At 31.4% G+C, this 20,317-nt stretch overlaps 3 protein-coding genes and 1 pseudogene across 4 annotated transcripts; 2 read left to right on the top strand and 2 right to left on the bottom strand.

Annotated features, from left to right (window-relative positions):
- Positions 1-305: 305 nt before the first annotated feature.
- Positions 306-2,672, bottom strand: LOC109788606 (uncharacterized). The gene is made up of 5 exons (XM_020347379.3): positions 2,517-2,672; positions 2,238-2,413; positions 1,987-2,109; positions 1,149-1,367; positions 306-914 (listed from the first exon to the last, which is right to left on the bottom strand). Exons 2-5 carry the CDS (start codon positions 2,391-2,393, stop codon positions 483-485), a joined length of 930 nt encoding a protein of 309 aa, XP_020202968.1. The 5' UTR covers positions 2,394-2,413; positions 2,517-2,672; the 3' UTR covers positions 306-482.
- A 1,285-nt stretch (positions 2,673-3,957) lies between these two features.
- On the top strand, positions 3,958-4,974 carry LOC109795264 (putative glutathione S-transferase). The gene is made up of 2 exons (XM_020354714.3): positions 3,958-4,352; positions 4,494-4,974. The coding sequence occupies exons 1-2, from the start codon at positions 4,044-4,046 to the stop codon at positions 4,848-4,850; spliced, it is 666 nt and encodes a 221-aa protein (XP_020210303.1). The 5' UTR covers positions 3,958-4,043; the 3' UTR covers positions 4,851-4,974.
- A 1,431-nt stretch (positions 4,975-6,405) lies between these two features.
- LOC109813628 ((+)-pulegone reductase-like) lies at positions 6,406-9,008 on the top strand (annotated as a pseudogene). Its single transcript, XR_014428047.1, has 3 exons — positions 6,406-8,202; positions 8,290-8,372; positions 8,502-9,008. The product of XR_014428047.1 is annotated as a (+)-pulegone reductase-like (transcript).
- Positions 9,009-9,094: 86 nt separating this feature from the next.
- LOC109794900 (aluminum-activated malate transporter 12) lies at positions 9,095-12,500 on the bottom strand. Its single transcript, XM_020354330.3, has 6 exons — positions 11,966-12,500; positions 11,723-11,863; positions 11,250-11,522; positions 10,957-11,078; positions 10,726-10,869; positions 9,095-10,004 (listed from the first exon to the last, which is right to left on the bottom strand). The coding sequence occupies exons 1-6, from the start codon at positions 12,201-12,203 to the stop codon at positions 9,384-9,386; spliced, it is 1,539 nt and encodes a 512-aa protein (XP_020209919.1). The 5' UTR covers positions 12,204-12,500; the 3' UTR covers positions 9,095-9,383.
- Positions 12,501-20,317: the final 7,817 nt, after the last annotated feature.

Below are 20,317 nucleotides of genomic sequence, written 5' to 3'. Positions count from 1 at the left end.
CCTATCAAATCAGCTAGCAAATTAAACAAACAACTCATGCGAACTTCCAAATTAGACAAGAGACAACTGCAGATCTTATTTTATAGTGTTTATTCTTTGTTAAATAATATTAAAAATTAAAATAAAAAAAACTATTCTTAGAAGAATTCTAGTGGTGCAAGAGTCTTCTGAAGTAAGAATTATGCTTCTATTTGTTAGATTTTAGGACTTAGAATCGTAAGACAAAGCGATTTTCATACTTTTTATTCAAATCATTCACAGATGGAGACGAATTTTGCTTTTGAAAATGTTGAAGCTCAAATGAATTGAATCATGAAACAGCACCAAATTATATATCATATATTAACACAGTATACCAGTTCATTCTATGACTTTGACAGATAAAGCTCTTTAGCATTGAAGATTACAGAACATCATATGTATTAATCAAGCACCTAAAACAAAATGATCCGCAGGGCATCTGAACAAATGCAGGGAAATTTTTATTGTTCCTTTGCTTTCTTACGTGCCAGGAAGCGCTCTTTTGCTGCAACCAGGGCATCTTGACTTCTTTTGTGATGATCGGGCTTTGGTTCTGATGGCTGTTCAGCTGAACTCTTTTCACTCTTTTCTTCCGTTGAATCCTCAAGATTTGGTTTCGTATCAGAAGGATTAGGAGCTTCACCCGGATCCCCAATCTTTTCTCTTGAAGATTCCACTGGGGAACTCGAGTTACCCAATGAATGTTGCACATCTTCTGATACATTACCATGTTCATGCTCATTTGATGCATGGCTCACTCCTTCATGGGTCTCTTGGACTCTATGCTCAGCCTGATTGTCACGTTTCCTCGCTTCAGCATCTTTTGCTCCATAAGCGACATTTTTATCAAGGTTTGAATAAAAATCAAGCAAAAAGTCCTTCTTCTTGGTAACCTATGCAAATATTAAAACCCAAAAAATTTCAGTAATTTAAAATAGAGATAGGAATTAAACCATAAACAAACATGCCAAGTTAATTATTAAAAAAAACACTAAAATAAGGGAGAAAGAAAGGAAAACATTAGAATCGTTTTCCATTTTGAAATCCACAGCCAATCTAGATTGATAACCAGAAGAGATATTAAAAAATTGAAAAGACTATGCGGGATTTAAAAAACGGCAGCATACGTCATCTCTTTCCTCCTGAAGTTCCCGCAGACGTTCTAGCTCCATTTGTTTCTCTCGTTTGGCAAGCTCCTTTCTATATGCCTCCGTAATATATTTGTCTTTGTTCATATAGAGATGATCATCTTTGCTTCTCTCTTTGGCAATCTTTTTCTCATAAACAATCTCACGATACAGCTCTCTCTCTTTTGCTTTTTTAATCAGATTTTCGATATATTTAGGCTGCATCAAAGATTAGAGGTTAATGATGAGTACCAATGTCATTTAGCAAATAAACCAAAATGAAAATTTTCAACAAAAGTAAAACAAAAAATAAATTTTAAAAAATTATTAAAAAGGAATGACTACATAGCCTATCTGAAACCAACTATCAACCATTTTTCACTATTCTAACAAGTTGTATTCATACATAACACCAATACCCAGATTGACACTAACACCTTCATACAGTACTCGTGAAAATGTGAAAATGTTAAATCTTAAAATCTCACAATTTTGATCCAATTTAAGATACTTTAACACATCAGGAATATGTTCCAATATGCTAACTGATGATCTATCTATCTTTTGTTTGCGTATATGCCTCCTTATACCAAGGATTTTTCTGTGTCATTTGCTATGTACCATCTGATATGTCACTACCCTACCAAAACAACATAAGGGTACTACAAAGATGATTTTTGTTACATAAAACACAGATTACTTGATGAAAGGATAATTTTTATTCCAAAAATTAAAAGAAAAGAAAGATACAAGTACAACGGTGTATCTTTATGTTGGCAGGGATTCTCAGTTTCTCAATACATGATTCTGTAGAGTTATAAACAGTTGTTAAACATACCTTTCTCTCTTCACGATCTTGCACCAATGGACGTGCGACTTTCTCTTTCATCTTGTCATAGACACCATCATAATCAAATACGGTTGGATCTTCCTCCAAGGCTTTCTTTTGCTGCTCCTCAACCTTAAAAAGGAAAAGGCAAATAGAAATTAAGATCGTAACATAAACAAACAAATACAACAGTCACAATATGAAACGCTTGCTCAAAAAGTACCAAACACGAGGGAAGCTTTACAGGAAGATCAACGCACCTCCTTGAGACGCTTATTCTTGCTAGCCTGAAGAGCAATTTCTCTCTCGACGTCATTGTCATCATCTTCATTAAAGCCAAAAGGGGTGGCCAGGGAAGGTTTTGGTAGCTGCTTCTTTGGCTTAGGTGGCCTAAGGTTCAAACCGTACTTGCTCATTTCACTGCGGTATCGGCTAACTGAACAATAATAGGTTTTGAAGGCCTCGAGTTGCAATTATTCTCTCTAAAAATCTGAACACAAGAAGATGACCAATCTAAAAGAGGAGAAGGCTAACTTTACCTGGCTGTGAATCAATTCGCCGCGGAAGGAGGAGGTGCCGGCGACGATGAGGCGGTGGTGGCGGAAGACGATGGCGCAGAGCAGGTACCGCGTCTCACGCTCTCCACTCTAACTCGCAAAGGGGAAAATTTCACCCGCCTACAGAGTACGTCAGTAGTGTATGAGCCCATCTGTTGGGCCTTAGCTCGTCAGTGGTTGGGCTAAGAAAATTGGGTTGGCCCGGCTCAATAAAAAAATTTCCTTTGTAATGGACTAGCTTGAATAGGATAAGTTGGTCTCGATATTAAAAGAAAGTCAAATATAGTATCGTATTATCTAAGCAATAAGTCAAAAAAAACTTCCTCTCAAGTTATCATTTTTTTATTTGCGTAATTAAATTTTAATTAATATTTTTATATATTAGAATTTTTAATTATAATATAATTCATATACTAGAAAAAATATTTGATATAAATGTAACTATATAAAACAAAATTGATTTTAAGTATCAGAAAAGAAAAGAAAAAAAATCAACAAAAACAATTCATACCCAAATCCCTTCTTACCACACCCACCATAGTCGATTGAGAGGTATCTATAACATTCATAACATATGATAAATGAAATTATTTTATTTAATATACACATTTGTTTAGAATATTTTATCTTTAAATTTTTAAATAATAAAAATAATATTAAATATTAATCATTTTTACAAAATTAAAACTCAAACTTAAAATTTTTAGAGTTGAAGATTAAATATAATATCAATTAATCTATTAAACATTGATAATTTTTAAACACTCTTAAAAGATAGAGGTAAGAAGTGGATAAATAATGAAATTAGGTTATGATATATAACTTAAAAAAATAGATAAATAAAAGAAACAAATCCGTTAACAAAAATCTGAAAAAGAACGATGAGGAATGAAAGTTAGGTTATAATTTTTTTCTTATGTAAAAAAAAAAAATGAATGAATTTTCGACACTTGGCGCATGTTTTATCAAATTGTGGACGGCTAACTAGAACAGACAAAAGGAATTACAAAAGTCGAATATGAGCCAATATTATAAATAAATATATTTTGTAACACTTCTACTTACTAGTTCAGTGGTTAACACTTAACACACTCTTTTTTACATATTATATATATAAGGTAATTACTATGAGTTTGTAAAAACAAATAAATAACTAAAATATATTACTAGTGAGGTTTATTGTTAATCGTTATAATTACAAAGTAAAAAAGAAAAGGGGAACAAGCCAAACTGGTCGATAGAATTGATAAGTTCAATGAATGGTATACAAGTCAAAAGATGCGGGCCTTTGCAGTAGATTATTATTATTATATATATATAATAATAATAATAAAATAAATACATACTGAGCAGTATTAATTTTTTATATTTAAATAATGAAATTTGTTGACATGCAATGTGGAATCAGCAAATGTGAAAAGAAAAACAAAATTGGAATGAGCGTCCATGAGTTTGTGGAGGATAATATAAAGTTCCATCCATGTAGCACCTATTCCAAAGTAGGTAGCGATGGCAGAGGTGAAACTTGTGGGGTTTTGGTCTAGCCCTTTTGTTCACAGAGTGATATGGGCTCTAAAGTTCAAGGGCATTAGGTATGAGTACATAGAAGAAGACAGGTACAACAAAAGTGAACTACTTCTACAATCCAATCCACTTCACAAGAAAGTCCCTGTGCTTATTCATGGAGGCAAAGCCATTGCAGAGTCTCTAGTGATCCTTGAATACATCGAAGAAACATGGCCACAGAATCCATTGCTGCCAAAAGACAACCACCAGAGGGCCTTAGCTCGCTTTTGGATTAAATTTGGAGAGGATTCGGTATTTCATCTTTTATCATCAACTAATCAAAACTTTTTATGTATTTACTATCATACTACTTTAATTTCTATTTACAAGTTTAGTTTCATCCTATTAGATGATTAATTCATTTTCTAATTTAAGTTTCACTTGATTTTGTAGATCGCCTCCATTACTGATCTGTTTCTCCGGCCCCCTAAAGATGAAGAAGAAAGAGCAAGTGCAAGGAAAAAGGCACAAGAGACTATCATGGTAATGGAAGAACAAGGTCTAGGGGAGAAAAAGTTCTTTGGAGGCAACAACATTAGTATGGTGGACATAGCATATGGATGCCTGAGTCATTGGTTAGAAGGGTTGGAGGAAATTGTGGGGATGAAACTGATTGAAGAAAACAAATTTCCTCGGTTGCATGCGTGGACTCAAAATTTCAAACAAGTTCCTATCATTAAAGAAAACCTTCCTGATTACGGGAAATTGTTGATCCATCTCCAAAAGCGTAGACAGGAATATGTCACATAGCCAACCAGATCGAGTTTTACATATTAGCAAGTGCTTAATCAAGTTACAAAAGCTTGTTTTCAATTAATATGGTTTGCATGTAATTGAAAGATATCAATAAAACTATAAAGATTATTCCTATCAATCTATTGTACGATCGGAGTGACAAAACATGTTATTTAGGCCATGGCCTAATCCATTTTTTATATGAAAAAAAAAAAAACGTTGGTTCACAATTTTACAAATTGGATTACCTATAGTTGTATTGCCCGACCTAAAATATTAAAGTAAAAAGTAAAAAATAAAGCATTGACAAATATTAGAAAGGAATATAAGAATTAGAATGATAGAGAGAAGAATATAAGCTTTTGGTTTCAGTTGATTGTTTCCTTGTTGCACGCAGACCATTAGTATTGTTGCAGATAATAATCTTTTAGACATTATGCACGGACGAGTTGAGGTAGGGTACTCTGACTAACATGTTTTATGCTTTGAAATAGTTGCTATAATTTTCAATTTTAGATTAACTTGTTATTCAAAAAATATAATGACCTAAACAATTTGGATACAAATTTTTGACGTTCAAATGATTGGGTAATGAAGTCCCATCCAACATTTCCAATCATGTGAATCTAGAAAAGAATAACTGCCTCTAGGTGAATTTAATCGAAAGGGTTTAGATCCCACACTCACTATGTTTAAGGCCAAAGTAGAGCTTATAAAGCTTTCCTCACCTAAGAGCTGGCTTGTGACCCAAGTTTAAGATGACAGAACCAACAGGAGAGTGTAGCCGAGCATGTCCACTTAGGAAAGCTTTACTTCTGGCATGGTGAAAATCTTGGTGTATTGAGATCTCACATTTACTACAGATATGGTCAAAATAGAGCTTATAAAGAGTAGAGCAATCCTCTCCCGTGCTAGCTTTTGGAGTAGAATTAACTTTTTGGGAAACCGCACTAGCAAAGCTAACCATTGTAGTTAGAGAGAGTCAAACGCCTTATAAACTTCATGTTAGAATCTCATATTTCCAATACGGATCCGCCATTTCACTGGTTAATAAGATGCATCCAACTAATCAATTTGTGCATTATTTTCTGATCAACTTGTATATTTGCTATTAGTAACTGCCTGTTTCATTCTTCAAATATAATTACTTAGCTATGGTATCGGCAGGATGTTGAAATCGATGAAGAGGTTGATGTTATAATTTCAGAATGGATGGTCTATATGCTTCTACATGAGGTGCTTATTCGGATTATTGTGGTTGATTGAGTAAATACTTATTTTTCATTGTTCAACACTGAAACTCACCATTGTAAAATAATTGGTCGAAAGCAAGATGCTGAACTCTGGTGGAGTAAAACTGATAGCTTAAATATTCAAATTAATTGGAAAGAAAAATGTTGTCACTAAGTACAAAGCAAAGTTATCAAATGGGGATTCAAATCGTGAATCGTCAAACTAATTTTTGAGTCGTGAATCATAATTAGCATCAAATTGTAATATTCATAGACAACGAAAATTTACTTCGTGAGTGTGAGGAGAAATTTAGTGCCGAAATAGGGTCTATAAGTTGGTTAAATTAGTGCAGTTTCCATTCTTGAAGTGAGATGTTGAATTTTTTTATGATTTTATGCTATATTTTATCATTACTATTGGACCATCGAACTTTTGTGCCTTCATCGTTTCAGTTTTAAAAACATCACTGATTTGGGTCAACCTAGCTTAATGTGCTTTGGAATTTATCTATTCTTTTGATAGTCAGAGCATGTTCGGGAAAACTTTTCCCCCAAATTTCAGCTGTTTAAAAAAGAAAAGAAATTGTTTACAAGATAAGCTACATGTTTGGAATAGCTGAAATTTGTAAAAAGTTTTTTTTTTTCTCCTAAAAAATAAGTTGTTTGTATACATATGAAAATTTGAAGCTTATAATAATGAGGAAATAGGAAAACTAACCTTAAAGAATAAACTATAAGATATGATTAGTATACTTACGATCTTTGTGTTTATTACTTCTCTTCTATATAATTTTTTGCTCCACTGTTCCTTCTCTATAATAATTGATGGATTTTGCAACATGAATCGTCATGTTCTTAGGAATCTGATCACTCTATCATAATTGTGTTTGTAGATATGTCTATATTTATGTGTGGTGTTTCAGTTTTTTTTTTCTAGGCCAATAATTCACTCTCATTTTGAAGTAGTTGATATTTTACACTACAGGTGAAATCTGTGGACTGTCAATCTGTTCAGATCATATTGTCTTGGTATTTATTGATACATATTTTCTGTTTTTTCCAGCACCGCTACATGGTTTTGCATTTTGGTTTAATGTTGACTTTAATAGTGAAACTTGTGGAGACCCTTCATTGATTCTGTCCACTGCACCTGGAGCCCCGTCAAATAATCGGCCAAAAAAAAGGTTTGTTGGCAAACATTATCGGTATATATTTTCAGTTTCTAATTCCAATATGCATACGATAAGATATGGGAAACTGATTATTTTTTGGTAAATAATAAGCTCACCAAGAAACCAATCAACAATTGAAATTTAGCGGAAGGCATCGCAAAATACCTTTAAAAGACACGCTCCTGAAATCGTTCTTTCTCAGCTTTTAAAATAGAAAAAAAAAAACTTAAATAATCCCAAAAAATATTAAAAAAATGCATTGTAAGTAGTTTTTAAGCCTTAAATATTAAAAAATCCTTTTAAATTGGTCCCAAAATTTTATTAAAAATATTTTAACTTAACAAAACTATACAGTGTACAGTATAGGTTCCGCGCCAATAATGGAGATTGGAGGACTTTTCATAATTCATATGATCTTGAGGAAGAATTAATTTAATGTTTTGGTTATTAAACAACGTCCCTATTCAAGCCACCAGGAATATAAATGTTACTTTCTAACCTCGTCCTTAGTTTGCTCCAATCCAACTCTTCTTACTCCCCATAAATACATAGAGAAAAAAACGGTGTCAGACATCACAAAACATCTTGAAACATAGAAGAGCTGAGAAGGGAAATTAAGATCAATTCAGAACCCAAAACAAACAATGGCACAAGTGAGCAACAAACAGATTCTGGCTGCAGCTCACATAACTGGTAATCCAACTCATTCGGACATGTATTTGCACACTTCTACCATAGCCTTACAACTTCCTCTCATGTGATGAGAATTCATTAAACTGTCTGTTTGTGAAAATTTTCACTTGTAGGTATGTCTAGTATGATTGCTTATGCAGGTTTCTATGCAGTTGGGGCTCCTAAGAAAGGAGATTATGTTTTTATATCTTCAGCATTTGGTGCAGTTGGTCAACTAGCAAATAATTGTTGGGTTGCTATGTTGTTGGAAGTGCAGGAAGTAAAGATAAGGTAGAGATATTGCACAGTACAGCAATTGCATTTATCTAGATTGAACAACAACCTTAGTTAATTGTTCTGTTTTTTTGTGCAAATAAGATTGACATTTTGAAGAATAAGTTTGGGTTTGATGGGGCTTTCAATTACAAGGAGGAACAAGACCTGGATGCAACTTTGAAGAGGTGAGTACTTGATTAGCATTTAGCATATCCATAGTATATTAAAAAAATTAACTTTAATTATCCTAAGAAACAGTCATTGATGTTCCACAATGCTAAACATATTAAATGTTGTGGTTTAATTGGTGATAGGTACTTCCCTGAAGGCATTGACATCTTTGACAATGTTGGGGGAGACATGCTTGAGGCAGCCCTTCTTAACATGAGAAGGCATGATCGAATTCCAGTGGCTGGAATGATATCATAGTATGATCTTGATGAGCCTAAAGGCATAAAGAATTTAGTGAATATCCCATACAAGCAGATCAAAATAGAAGCCTTCACTGTGTATGTATCACCTATATCCTGAATTCTTGGACACTGTTCTGCCTTATATTAGGGAAGGGAAGATAACATACGTTGAAGACATAGCTGAGGGTCTTGAGAGTGGCCCAGCTGCACTAGAAGCAATGTTCACAGGTCGTAGTGCTGGCAAACAAGTAGTTCTAGTTGCTCGTGAATAATTTAGTACTACCACCTCTGCCTTTTCGTTTTGATTACTTGTTTGCATCTCTCATTTCAATGGATTGTTTGAGTAATAAACAGATTGCTAACTTTTGTAATTATATATCTACTGATAAACATATATTTATGCTTGAAGAATACCTTATTTTTAAATATTTTTCAACTTTGTGCTTCGCAGGATAATACATTAGTCAAATATCAGAGTTCACGAGTCAAATCCATAAGCAAAAATCACATACCCTGATGTGTGTGTATATATATATAACTTATTCTTCCGTATGCACAAGGCTCGTGAGAGATCTTAATTGAGACATAGGTAATGTAAACATCACTCAACTAAATCAAAACATGCTAGCTATTAACAAACCAAGGAGCTCAATTTGCACATCAGGGTAATTGTTGTGGAATCATTCTAAGTACACCTTTGCATGTTCCTTTACACACACGAATATATGTATGCTTGTAACTCTGCTCATGGGGATGATGGTAAACACCTATGGATTCTACTAATTACTCTCCTCCATGAGAAGGCAAGTCATTCTGAGCTACGTGTATCCTTGGTTTCTCGCAACTGACAACAATCTCATCATTATAATCATCATCTTTAAACTCTCTAAAGTGTGCCAATCGACCCAACTCTTCAACCTCATCCATAACACGATCAAGTTTAGCCACCATCTCTACAAGCAAAGAAGTGAAAGCAGCAAAGGGTAATGCTTCTGAGAACTCGAGGCTAATGATGGCAGTCTTACTCAGTTGTGGCCTTAGAACCTTCTTTGGCGTTTCGCGAGAGTGCTCTTTGGATTTGCATTCACGTGGGGAAAAAGAATCATTTTTGACACTTGAGGATGAGATTCTGGTTTCCTCTTCAAGCTTTTGGTCACGAAGTGGAGTTGCTTGAACTGGGGTGTTGGGGGTTCGACCATTTCTCGATCCTAGTACAAGTTGTGGTTGAGATTTCAAGGCATTGTCAAGGTCTTGTAATGCTTCATTGAGATTGTTTGAGAGTGTTTCAGGGGAGAATTGACTATTGTTTCTTATGCTTTTGGCCAGTTCCCTTAATACTTCTGACACTTCCTCTCCAACCCTGATGCAAGAGCCTTTGTATAAGGCACGAATTGACTTTGGTGTCTTGAGAATCAAAAATCAAGCGACAAATAAATCAGAGGAATATATAATTATAAAATTATGATAATAAGCCTCAAATAAGAAGTATTTTAAGGGCTATTCTAATCATTGTAGTAAAGATGCTAGCTAATGTAGACATTAATTTCATAATGGTCTTGATTATCAGTTAGAATTTAGATCCTAGATCTTAATCAATGATTGATTTTCTAGCGATTGCTATCCATGTGCTATCAATAACATGACAGATAATCCAGGTCCAGGAGTTCAATGATGGACATAATAGAAGCAAGTGGAAGCAAATTTTGAGGGGGAAAAAATGAGTTGGCATAATGACCTAGATCAACTAGCAAGTTGTTTTAGCATGAAAATCTTTGTCACAGTCATCATTTATATGAATTATGATTTAATACACTTGGAGTTAAATGAAAGATAACAATGGCAAGATTAGAGATGCAGCTACCAACTTGCATCATGAAACTCACTTGATTAAGATCTGATATATGTATTTCTTAGAAGTTTCATAACCCTCTCAAATGTTATGATGCTTCGAACAGGGTTCATGATACTTTTTAAGACATTTACTTTTTTTTGAGGGAATGATAATTTTTTTATTAACATTTCTCGTTTGGGTTGAAAGTTAAGTCCATAGAAAGCAGAAGCACATTTTAAGTTAATTTTGGCATTATACAAACTATTTTTTCCCCTAAACTATTTGATTTAGTACCTGAATTTCAGACTGTAGACATCCATGTAGTGCTACAACAGTGTAACTGAAATGGCGAAGAGCAGCTCCTACTCTTGCATATTGATGCCACGGGATTCTGTGGCAATATCTTGAGTATCTTGGTTCCCAACTTGCTTGTAATGCCTGTTTAATTCCATAAAAAAATTCCACTTATGAACTTCTATCACAAAGCACTAATCTCTTACATGTTTGAAAGGAGCATTGACTTACCAGTGTTTCATCGCTAGTTTTGGAGTCTAAGACAGCCTTGTAACCTTCGTAAATAAGATCTTCACATGATTCATCTTGAGTTGCTGGCTTTGCATGATCATAAAAATATTTCATGACACAGACTGCACGACACTTTTGACCATCAATGATATAGATCAAGGGACCAAAGCAACTTTTTCATATTCAATAAATAATAATCTTCAGCAGTTTTTTGTTTTACAAACTTTCGGTGCTTTCCTTTAAAATAAGGAAGTAATTTAGTGTTATTCTGCCGAAAAGTTCACCTTAATTACCTTCTATAGAGCTGGCTAAGCCTTCAAGCTTTGATATGGTGTTGCTGTGAAGATCTTCACCTGACCAGTTTGGAAATATCAATAGGCTCATTACAAGACACAGACCACAACCTATGGCAATGGTTGCAATGCGATCTCTTGCAATGTTCCAGACATTATCAATGCGGTAGCTTGATACAGTTATCAAATTGAAGGTCAGCAGAAAGATCATAACACCATAGTCATAATTCTTTTTGATATAAGGGATGAACCTCACATAAGTTGTTATTGCTCCTGCCAACCAAAAGTGAAAAACAAAGCAGCCATGTGACTCTAAAAGCATGTATTTTGTATGATTTTTTGCATATCAATTTTCTCTTAAAATTTCAACAAAAAGATACTTCTTTGACATGCGACTCTAAATGAGGCAGCAGGACAAAGAGAAACAACAGAAGTGGTAAGGTTTCTTTCATGACATGATAGTAAATGCTTACCTAACATAAAAACTGCAACACCAATGAAAACTGCTCTAAAAATCCGACCAGGTGCATCTGCAACATACTCAATAAGAAAAGCCAATGATCCTGCTAACAGAGTCCCCAATCCTCTATTTAGTCCTTTGCATAAAGTGGCACCTGCAATCAGAGACAAAAGCAAAAGGGTCAAAACAAAAGAACCGATCCTTCAATACCTATTGATCTAAGAACATAACAATGCCACTCTAATAGCCTTTTTACCTACAGTGAACTCCATGACCACAACAACAGTCATGACAGCCCACATAGCATTTTTTCCTATCCCTTTGAACAATGGCTCCATCAGATACAACAAAGAAACTAGTGTCAGAGCAATGCCAACTTTCAAAGCATGGACCACCCTTCTTGGATCCTCTTTGCCAACCTTCCATGTTGCCCTCCCCGCCAAACCAGGAAATCCTTTCACCTTATCAGCAAAGCCGTAAATGGTTTCAGCCATTGAAACCTTCAAAGCCTGAATCAGCTTTAATTTCTAAGCAGAATAATCATCAATGTTTCAGTTATGATATATCGAGAGAAGTTATGTTTAGCTTAAAAGCTTGAACAAGGTGACAAAGGAGTAATGATAACAGTGGAAAACTTTCATTTTTCCTCTTAATGATGGAGACTAAACTAATTATAAAATTGATACAGATAGTTCCAGCCGTGCAATCCAGTGTGTTTATAAAAGAGAAATAGAGTCAATGTTAAGCGGAAAAAAAAACCAACCTCGCAGAAATTGGTATCATATTGGTGAAGGTGGTGACCAAAAGCTTATATACTACATATTATATAATTTAATAAAGGTTTTTTGTTTTTCACTGTAGCAGTAACACGGGGCACCTTCTTATAAGCGATCCTCACCCTGAATTTGTTGTCTCTCACTTTATCGTGTGTTTTCTTGTTGAATGTTCGTGATTATTTGGTAATTAGAATTCTCTAGTGCTAACATGCCACAAAAGGTTTGGTACTATGTGTTATTTATTGGGAATATATTTAAATATTTTTTTAGAGAATAAATTAATTTTGATAGAAATCTTTTATTTATTTAAATATTTAAATTTAATTTGTTTTATTAGAATAATATTAATATTTATTTTTGTATTGTAATTTTTTTCTTTCTATAAAGAGTTAGATAAGTAAAATTATATTATACTTCTCTAATAAAAATGTATCTTTATAAAATATAAACACAAAATAATTCATCAGTGATGTTAGAGTTTGGTTAGATTTGGTAATAACTAATAATCTATGATTATAACAAAAAAATATATACAAAGATAGATGTTGAGATTTCCGTTGAAGTACTTTTGTTATAATTGAAATTTAGTTTAATTCCATCAACGGTCTCAAACACGGCAAGTATACCGGCCGTTCAAGTAGTAAAAAAAATATCGTATCCACAGGGATTAGAAGGTAAAATAAGCATTTAATGACTATTCGTGACTAAAGAATGATTCCAAATTGTAGTTCGTCATGTATATGAATCGAAGAGCATGACTACTGGAATGAAAGCTATAAATAAATAATGGTTTGTGAGTGGAAAAGGGTAGAAATGGTAATGGTTTTGTGAGGTTGTGGGGTCAGATTTCACCAAACGTTACACTAATGAGTCCTTAATCTCTTGTTAAATTCATTGCTTAGTCAACCCAAGAGTTACTCAAACCTAATCCCTTAGAAAAAGAGCCTAGATGCGGATATTGAATATCAATCCCTTGAGTACCCAATATCTACACCCGCATTACTGGCTAGGGTTTAAGACTACTAATGGGTCAAGCTCTATCCCTAGATACAATCACCACTAGGCATATGTTTCAGAACTAGTTTCAAAGGTTATTTTCCAATACCCATGGAACCTTAAATCATGCAAATGGTGATCAATCCAAAGCAAGCATTAAAAATAGAAACATAAACAACAATGAATGAAACAACATGTATATATATCATAAAAACCAGAAGGATTACAATAGTATTCGTTGGTTACATCTAACCCCACAAAAAATGGGTGAAACCACTCAACAAAGAGGGTAAATACAAAATAGAGATGAAGGGAGAAATGAAGAACCGAAGGAAAGACCCACACACGAACGGCTTCAAGCTCCGAGAATCCCTTCCACAGCTCCCAAAACGCGCCCAATGTGTGAATGAGGGAGAAACCCTCGAAAATGGCTTCAAATACGAGCCTGGGAGGTCAGATTAGGGTTCTGCGCCCGGCGCATAAGTTGTCGCGCCCGGCGCATAGTCTTCTGAGCACTTTCTGCCTCGTTATAAGCCCGGCGCAATTACTTTTTATGCCCGGCGCAGTGTCTTCCAGAGACTTTCAAGCATTCTCTGCCTTAGAGCGAGCCCGGCGCAATTCTCTATTAAGCCCGACGCAATTCGTTCCAGAGAGTATTGAGGTACTCTCTGCCTCGATCACGCCCGGCGTGGTGGAGTCTCGCGCCCGGCGCATGTACAACTTCCAAAAGTCCACTGCTCTGTTCTTCTCAAGCCCGGCGCAGCGTCATCTTACGCCCGGCGCAGACACTCTGCTCTGCTCCTTGGCTCCTTATGTTTCCAATCCAAAAGATCTTCGATCCTCAAATCTCTAGCTCAATACCTGTACAAAAAATGAGGTGGATTAAGGTATTGTTAGATGAATTTGGGTTAGTTATATCTGCATACAAAATGAACCAAAAAGAGAACAATTATATTGCAATGGTTCAAAGGATGAGTGGAATTTGTTCAATAAGTCTCATCAAAAAGAGGTAAAATTGAGACTTAACAATAGATTTCACTGAATGAGAGATTATGTCCCTTATTTGAAGGAAGAACTGTTATGATACAAACAAAATCTCATATCGTTATAATAAGAAGAGAAATAAGAGTTTATAATCATTGGTTATAAGTTTTATGAGTAATAACCAAAAGTAAAATCTCTTAATAAATATATACTCCTTCAAACAAAATACTACAACATGTAACATAACAATAACATTTTTAATGTTTATTGTTGTCCATCTCATGATTAATCTTCTTGTCATGATCACAAATTTTAATAACCTACCTAGAATTGTTATCAATAATATTATTCTTAAAGACTTGTTCACTTGATGCACAAACCTTCAAGACTTAGATGCACAAGCCTCCAAGATACATTAATATGGTTGAGGTAATTGAGCTAGCAAATATTTTTTATGAGAATAACCCAAGAATTTAGAAGAGAATAAAAAAAGGTTAAAGATGTGTGGAAAGTGCTTTATAATCTTCTAAAATATTGTATTTATAACGAAAGTATTTGTTTATCAAAACTGCTTGAGGCCAAGTCAACAAGACAAGGAGATAAGGTAAAAATAAATTTTAGATGATAAGGCAAAAAGTAGGGTTGGAAATGAGTTGAGTTGGCCCGAGCTTAGCTAAACTTAACTCAACTCAATAATATTTAGCTCAGCTTGCAACGACTCAAGTTCGACATGAATCATTTTTTTCAATTCAAACTTGTCTTGGTTCAAGCTTATTAGCAAATCGATTTAACTCGTTAGCTTGAACATGAGCCAAGAGCCAAGAGTTAACTTTTTTTTTTAATCTTATACATTTCAAAATTTTAATTTAATAGTAAATTTTAAACAAAATGATTGTTTAACTTTTTAAAAAAAATACAAAATATAACTTATTCTATTAGGTTTACAAGGTTACAAAGTACGACTCTAAAGAAATATAATTACAGCCATAATAATAGAAAACTCAATCCATAATAATGAAATTTTAAAATGTCTACTTCACTTATTATTAGCTTATAACTAAATTTTAAAAGTTCTTTAAAATTTTAAAAAGTCTCACAGTCCCTAGTATCTTGTGTCAAAAATGAGAAAAACTTTCAAATGTTAAACTTAGAGAAGTCACATTTTCAAGAGACAATAGATGTATTGTCCGGTAATAAGAACTATAAATTACCCCCTAAAAAGTCAACAAAAGTTACAACTTACAAATATTATCATGAAGTCTTTCTTTTGTCTCGGATCTTATAAGTTTTACTTCTCTTTTTTCACTTTATATTCTTTCCAAAAATCATTATCCCTAACAAATTTACACCAAAATCTTAAAACTTGCTAGTTTTATACCATACAATTTTCTCAACTTTTAAATTCACATCCTCAAAACTCATATCATATCTAAACTTAAAAAGCATCACCTAACTTTCATCAATCTAATATAACAATATATCAAAATCAAATCCAACTTACTTGTCATTCACTTTAAAATTTTATACCTTTTTTTTTCAAAAAAAGAAAAACTTTATCACTGTAAAAGTCAATAACATCACTTATAAAATCTCTATAGAAGCTTCCATAATTAAAATCCTTAAAGATCAAGAGACCAATGTAAAATAATAATAATAATAAGAGTACTTCAAAAGTACACTTATAAAAACCAATAGCTTCTCTAATGATCTTAGAAACCACAAAATAAATTCATAAACTAACCAATAAATTTTTATTCTTAACACCACTACATACACACCTTAAAAATAAAATCCACACATCCTCTAAAAATTGTTTTTGATCGTCTCTTGGTTATATTACTTAAACATAAATGAACAATATATGTTAAGTATTCTACCAAGAAATTCTTCACATCTTTAATACTAAATGTATCAACATACATTATATAATTTAAATATTTAATCAATTAATATATTTGATCAACAATAGTTATCTTCTTATAACATTAAACTTCTCTTTCACGTAATATCATATGGATCAAACTTATATAAATAATGTATTTAAAATATATTATAATAACCAAATCAAATATGTGGTTACAAAATTGTGAGGGAACCATAAAATAATATCTCAAAACATATATAGTAAAAATGTTCAATACTACATAAAGTGATGCATGCTAAGCTTATCATATTTATATTGATTTTAGAGTGAATCTCATTTTATCTATGAAAATTGATGATAGTGTACTAATAATTAATTCTTTTTACTATGGAAAGATTATCAAATATTAATTACCTACACTATCTTCTCTAAATGATGTCTCCCAATTATTTTCATCAATTTTTTACCATACCTCTTTTTTTTTTTTCATAGATTAACTTTGACTTCTACATATCCATACAAAATTTTAGCTCCTTAAAAACTTTAACTCAACACATAAATAAAATTCGCATGCAAATCACATATATGAATCTCTAAATAAAAAATAATTGAAAAGACATACCTGTGGTCAATGATTTTGATTTTGAAAAACAGAATTAAACTTTCAAGCACGGAAGGATATTGTTTTGTGCCTTTGTGGGACAATCTATCTGGAAGCTTATGACAAAAGGTTCAAGAATGTAGTGATTTCATGCAAATTCACGTTGATGTACTCATAGTCACCAGATTAGAGTTTTATTTACTTTTTAATTGCATTTGCAAAGCCCAACAACTAAACCCGTGTTCCCGTAGATGAGATATCAACAAAAATTGTAATATATGCTGGTGAAACCTACGCCTTAAACAACCTTCTTTCAGTTCTTTGTGATCTCTCTCAGTGGTAGAGCCCGGCCCTGATAATTACGTTATTGTGCCGGGACTGTGAGGGCTCTCAGCCACATGGATAGTAGTTCAATGTGACCCAAATAGCTTATGATTGTGTCATGTGTCTAAAAAGGATAAACAAGGATGACATGAGTGTGTGCTGAAATGTTAATTGTAGAAACTAAAACTCCACAACAGAATCCAAACAGATTCTTCACCAACAAGGATTCTTTCTAGGAAGTCGTTATCATCCATGGGACGCATGCAGAGCTCCTTCAACAACCCATTGTTCACAACAGATTCAGTTCATAAGATTGTTCTTCATTGTGCATTTGACATACAATCTTCTTGTCACCATCCATCTTCTGATCACTAACTTATATAATCATAATCATTAATAACTTGAAATGTGTGAAAGCAGTCACTTATCCTTATGATACAAAAACCTCCTAAGTTTTTTATTTTTTATTATTTATTTTATTTTAATTTTTTATTGTATAATCACAATGCACAAATGTAGCCTTTATTAGTAATTAATTACATTAAAAAATATTAAATACATATTTTATTTTTTATTTTATAATTAAATTTGTATACAATTTTTTTGGTAAAAATTTTGGAGGTAAAAAAATAGTACAGAAATTATTTACTTTATATATGCTTTTAAAATAATATATTATAATATTAAATACAATATAATTTATACTTTAATATGCTATAATATATACTTTAATCATTATATATATATATATATAATGAACTTTTATAAAATATTATTTTGTTATTAAAATATTATAATTTTGTAAATATATTAAAAAATGTTTATTTTGTGTAATTAGTAATAATATTGAAATAGGAATCTAATAATGATTAATAATTATTTACATTATAAAATATTCATTGAATCTGTCCAAATATTTTTAAATAATTTAATATTAAATCTTAAACCTGAAAATATATTCTTTTTTCTAATTTTATGTTATGTTATTTTAAAATAAATGTTAAATTTTTTTATTCTTATAGTTTTGTTAATTATATATATATAAGTTTATTTTAGTTGTTATTCATTAGGATTCATTGAAATATTTGTGTATTGTTATAGGTTGGTTGATTCTGTCTTTTTTTTTAGAGGAATGGTTGATTCTGTCTAAATATATAAAAAATGTTTATTTTGATAACTATTAATTAGATTCATTGAAACGAACTTTTTTGGCATAAAATATTGATTTAGGAAGGGAAAATAATTAGTTAATAATTAATGGGAATATAATTTAATTAATATGAAATTTTAGATAAAAAATTAATTTAGTCTAACATCAAATAATTTAATTTTATATTAATTAAAAACAAATATTAAAACATTTCTTATTTACATTATAAAATATTTATCAAATACAAATATTAAAATATTTTTTTATTCTTATTTATGTTATAAAATATTTATCAAAAATAAATATTAAATTATTTTTTATTTTTATAATTTCGTTACAACTTCATTCTTATAAAATATTATTTTTTATATTAATATATATGTTTTTTTTAATAGTAAATGATAATATGATTTAATCAATATAAAACTCTTAAGGCAATTTTTTAAGAAACGTTATTTCCTTTATATTATTTATATTCATTTTATATATAAATGAGATTATAAACCAATTTTATTCAAAATTTTAGTAAAATAGGTGTTTATATTTACTTTCTTATTCACGTTCCATGTAATATTCTTTCATATATGTCATTCTCTCTTATTTATTTATTTTCTTATAGCAAATGTATTTATATTACATTTTATCATTTTACAATATTTACTAAATTATGATTAAAAAATTTCAATGATTTTTTTAATATTTTTTACGACTAACGATAACAAATACTCTTTTATTTATATTCATATATTTCACTTTCGGTAAGATCATTCGCATAAGTTACTTACAAGTTCCGAATAGTTGCTAATTTAAGTGACAAGATTTCTTTTACAAGTATAACTACCACTTTGAAGATTACATTCGAGCACTTTGAAGAGGGACAAATACTTTTTTTTGGCAAGTAAAATAATTTTATTAATTCATACAATATAAAAAACAATACAACTTATATAAGAACTATTGTGATGAAATTTTTTTAGATATCATATTATACAGATTAGCAAAATAACTTACACGTAACAAATTTAATATTTTTTTTTTGTTTTGCTTTTGCACCGATGTTTTAATGTTTTACCTTATTAGACTAATCTAATTCAATTGGAAGGTAAGTAAAACTTGACCATGGATTGTTATCCGAAAAATTTAACTTTATATTTAACACATTAATCACTTGTGTTCAATTTCTTGATTAGTATTATATAATTTAATAAAGATTGTTTAGTTTTTCACTATAGCATTAATATAGGTGGCGCCTTCTAATAAGTGATACCTCACCTTAAATTTGTTGTCTATCATTTTATTTTTATGGTGTATTTAGATGAGAAATTTTAAAAATTTAAGAAATTTAAAATTATTAAAATTTAAATTACTTTAATTCTAATTTTCTTCATTCTTTAAAGATAGAAGGGAAAAAGGAGAAAAAAAAATAAACTATGAGAGATAAAAAAGATAAATAAAAAAAACATAAGAAAAATGAAAGAGAGTGCGAGAAAGAGAGAGAAAACATAAAAAGATAAAAAAATATATATTGATAAGATTTAAAAAAAATGAAAAATTTTAAATTCTTTTTTTTTTTTTAATTTAAAACCTTACTATTTAAAAGAATCTTATAAATATATATTTTTTTTTTATAAATTTTTAATCTAAATAAAATATTTCATTTTAAAATATTTTAATTTTTAAAAAAATATATTTTATTTAAATTCTTCATCCAACTTGTTGAATACTGGTGGTTATTTGTTAATTAGAACTGTCTGGTACTAACATGACACATCAGGTTTAGTGCTACGTTGGCTACTTTTGAAATTATTAACGGCTGATATATGCTGTTTTAGTTGCAAGTACAGTTGTAACCCGTTGTATGCATGTGATTATTTTATTCAAATTAATTCTAGTGTCATGAATTAAGCTATGTT

Source organism: Cajanus cajan, chromosome 7 (genome assembly GCF_000230855.2).
Source record: "Cajanus cajan strain Asha chromosome 7, NIPB_CcT2T_4, whole genome shotgun sequence".
Taxonomy (NCBI): domain Eukaryota; kingdom Viridiplantae; phylum Streptophyta; class Magnoliopsida; order Fabales; family Fabaceae; genus Cajanus; species Cajanus cajan.
Note: the sequence above shows the minus strand (reverse complement) of the source record. Positions and strands in the feature narration are given on the sequence as shown.

Excerpts from the sequence above, each read along its gene's own strand:
- LOC109788606 (XM_020347379.3), bottom strand. The coding sequence starts at position 2,393 with ATGAGCAAGTACGGTTTGAACCTTAGGCCACCTAAGCCAAAGAAGCAG. Across the intron at positions 2,110-2,237 it reads AGAATAAGCGTCTCAAGGAG|GTTGAGGAGCAGCAAAAGAA; the intron begins GTGCGTTGATCT and ends TTCCTTTTTAAG. Across the intron at positions 915-1,148 it reads TTCAGGAGGAAAGAGATGAC|GTTACCAAGAAGAAGGACTT; the intron begins GTATGCTGCCGT and ends ATATTTGCATAG.
- LOC109795264 (XM_020354714.3), top strand. The coding sequence starts at position 4,044 with ATGGCAGAGGTGAAACTTGTGGGGTTTTGGTCTAGCCCTTTTGTTCAC. Across the intron at positions 4,353-4,493 it reads TTAAATTTGGAGAGGATTCG|ATCGCCTCCATTACTGATCT; the intron begins GTATTTCATCTT and ends TTGATTTTGTAG.
- LOC109794900 (XM_020354330.3), bottom strand. The coding sequence starts at position 12,203 with ATGGCTGAAACCATTTACGGCTTTGCTGATAAGGTGAAAGGATTTCCT. Across the intron at positions 11,079-11,249 it reads CTTAGCCAGCTCTATAGAAG|TCTGTGTCATGAAATATTTT; the intron begins GTAATTAAGGTG and ends AGTGTCGTGCAG. Across the intron at positions 10,870-10,956 it reads AAACTAGCGATGAAACACTG|GCATTACAAGCAAGTTGGGA; the intron begins GTAAGTCAATGC and ends GGAATTAAACAG.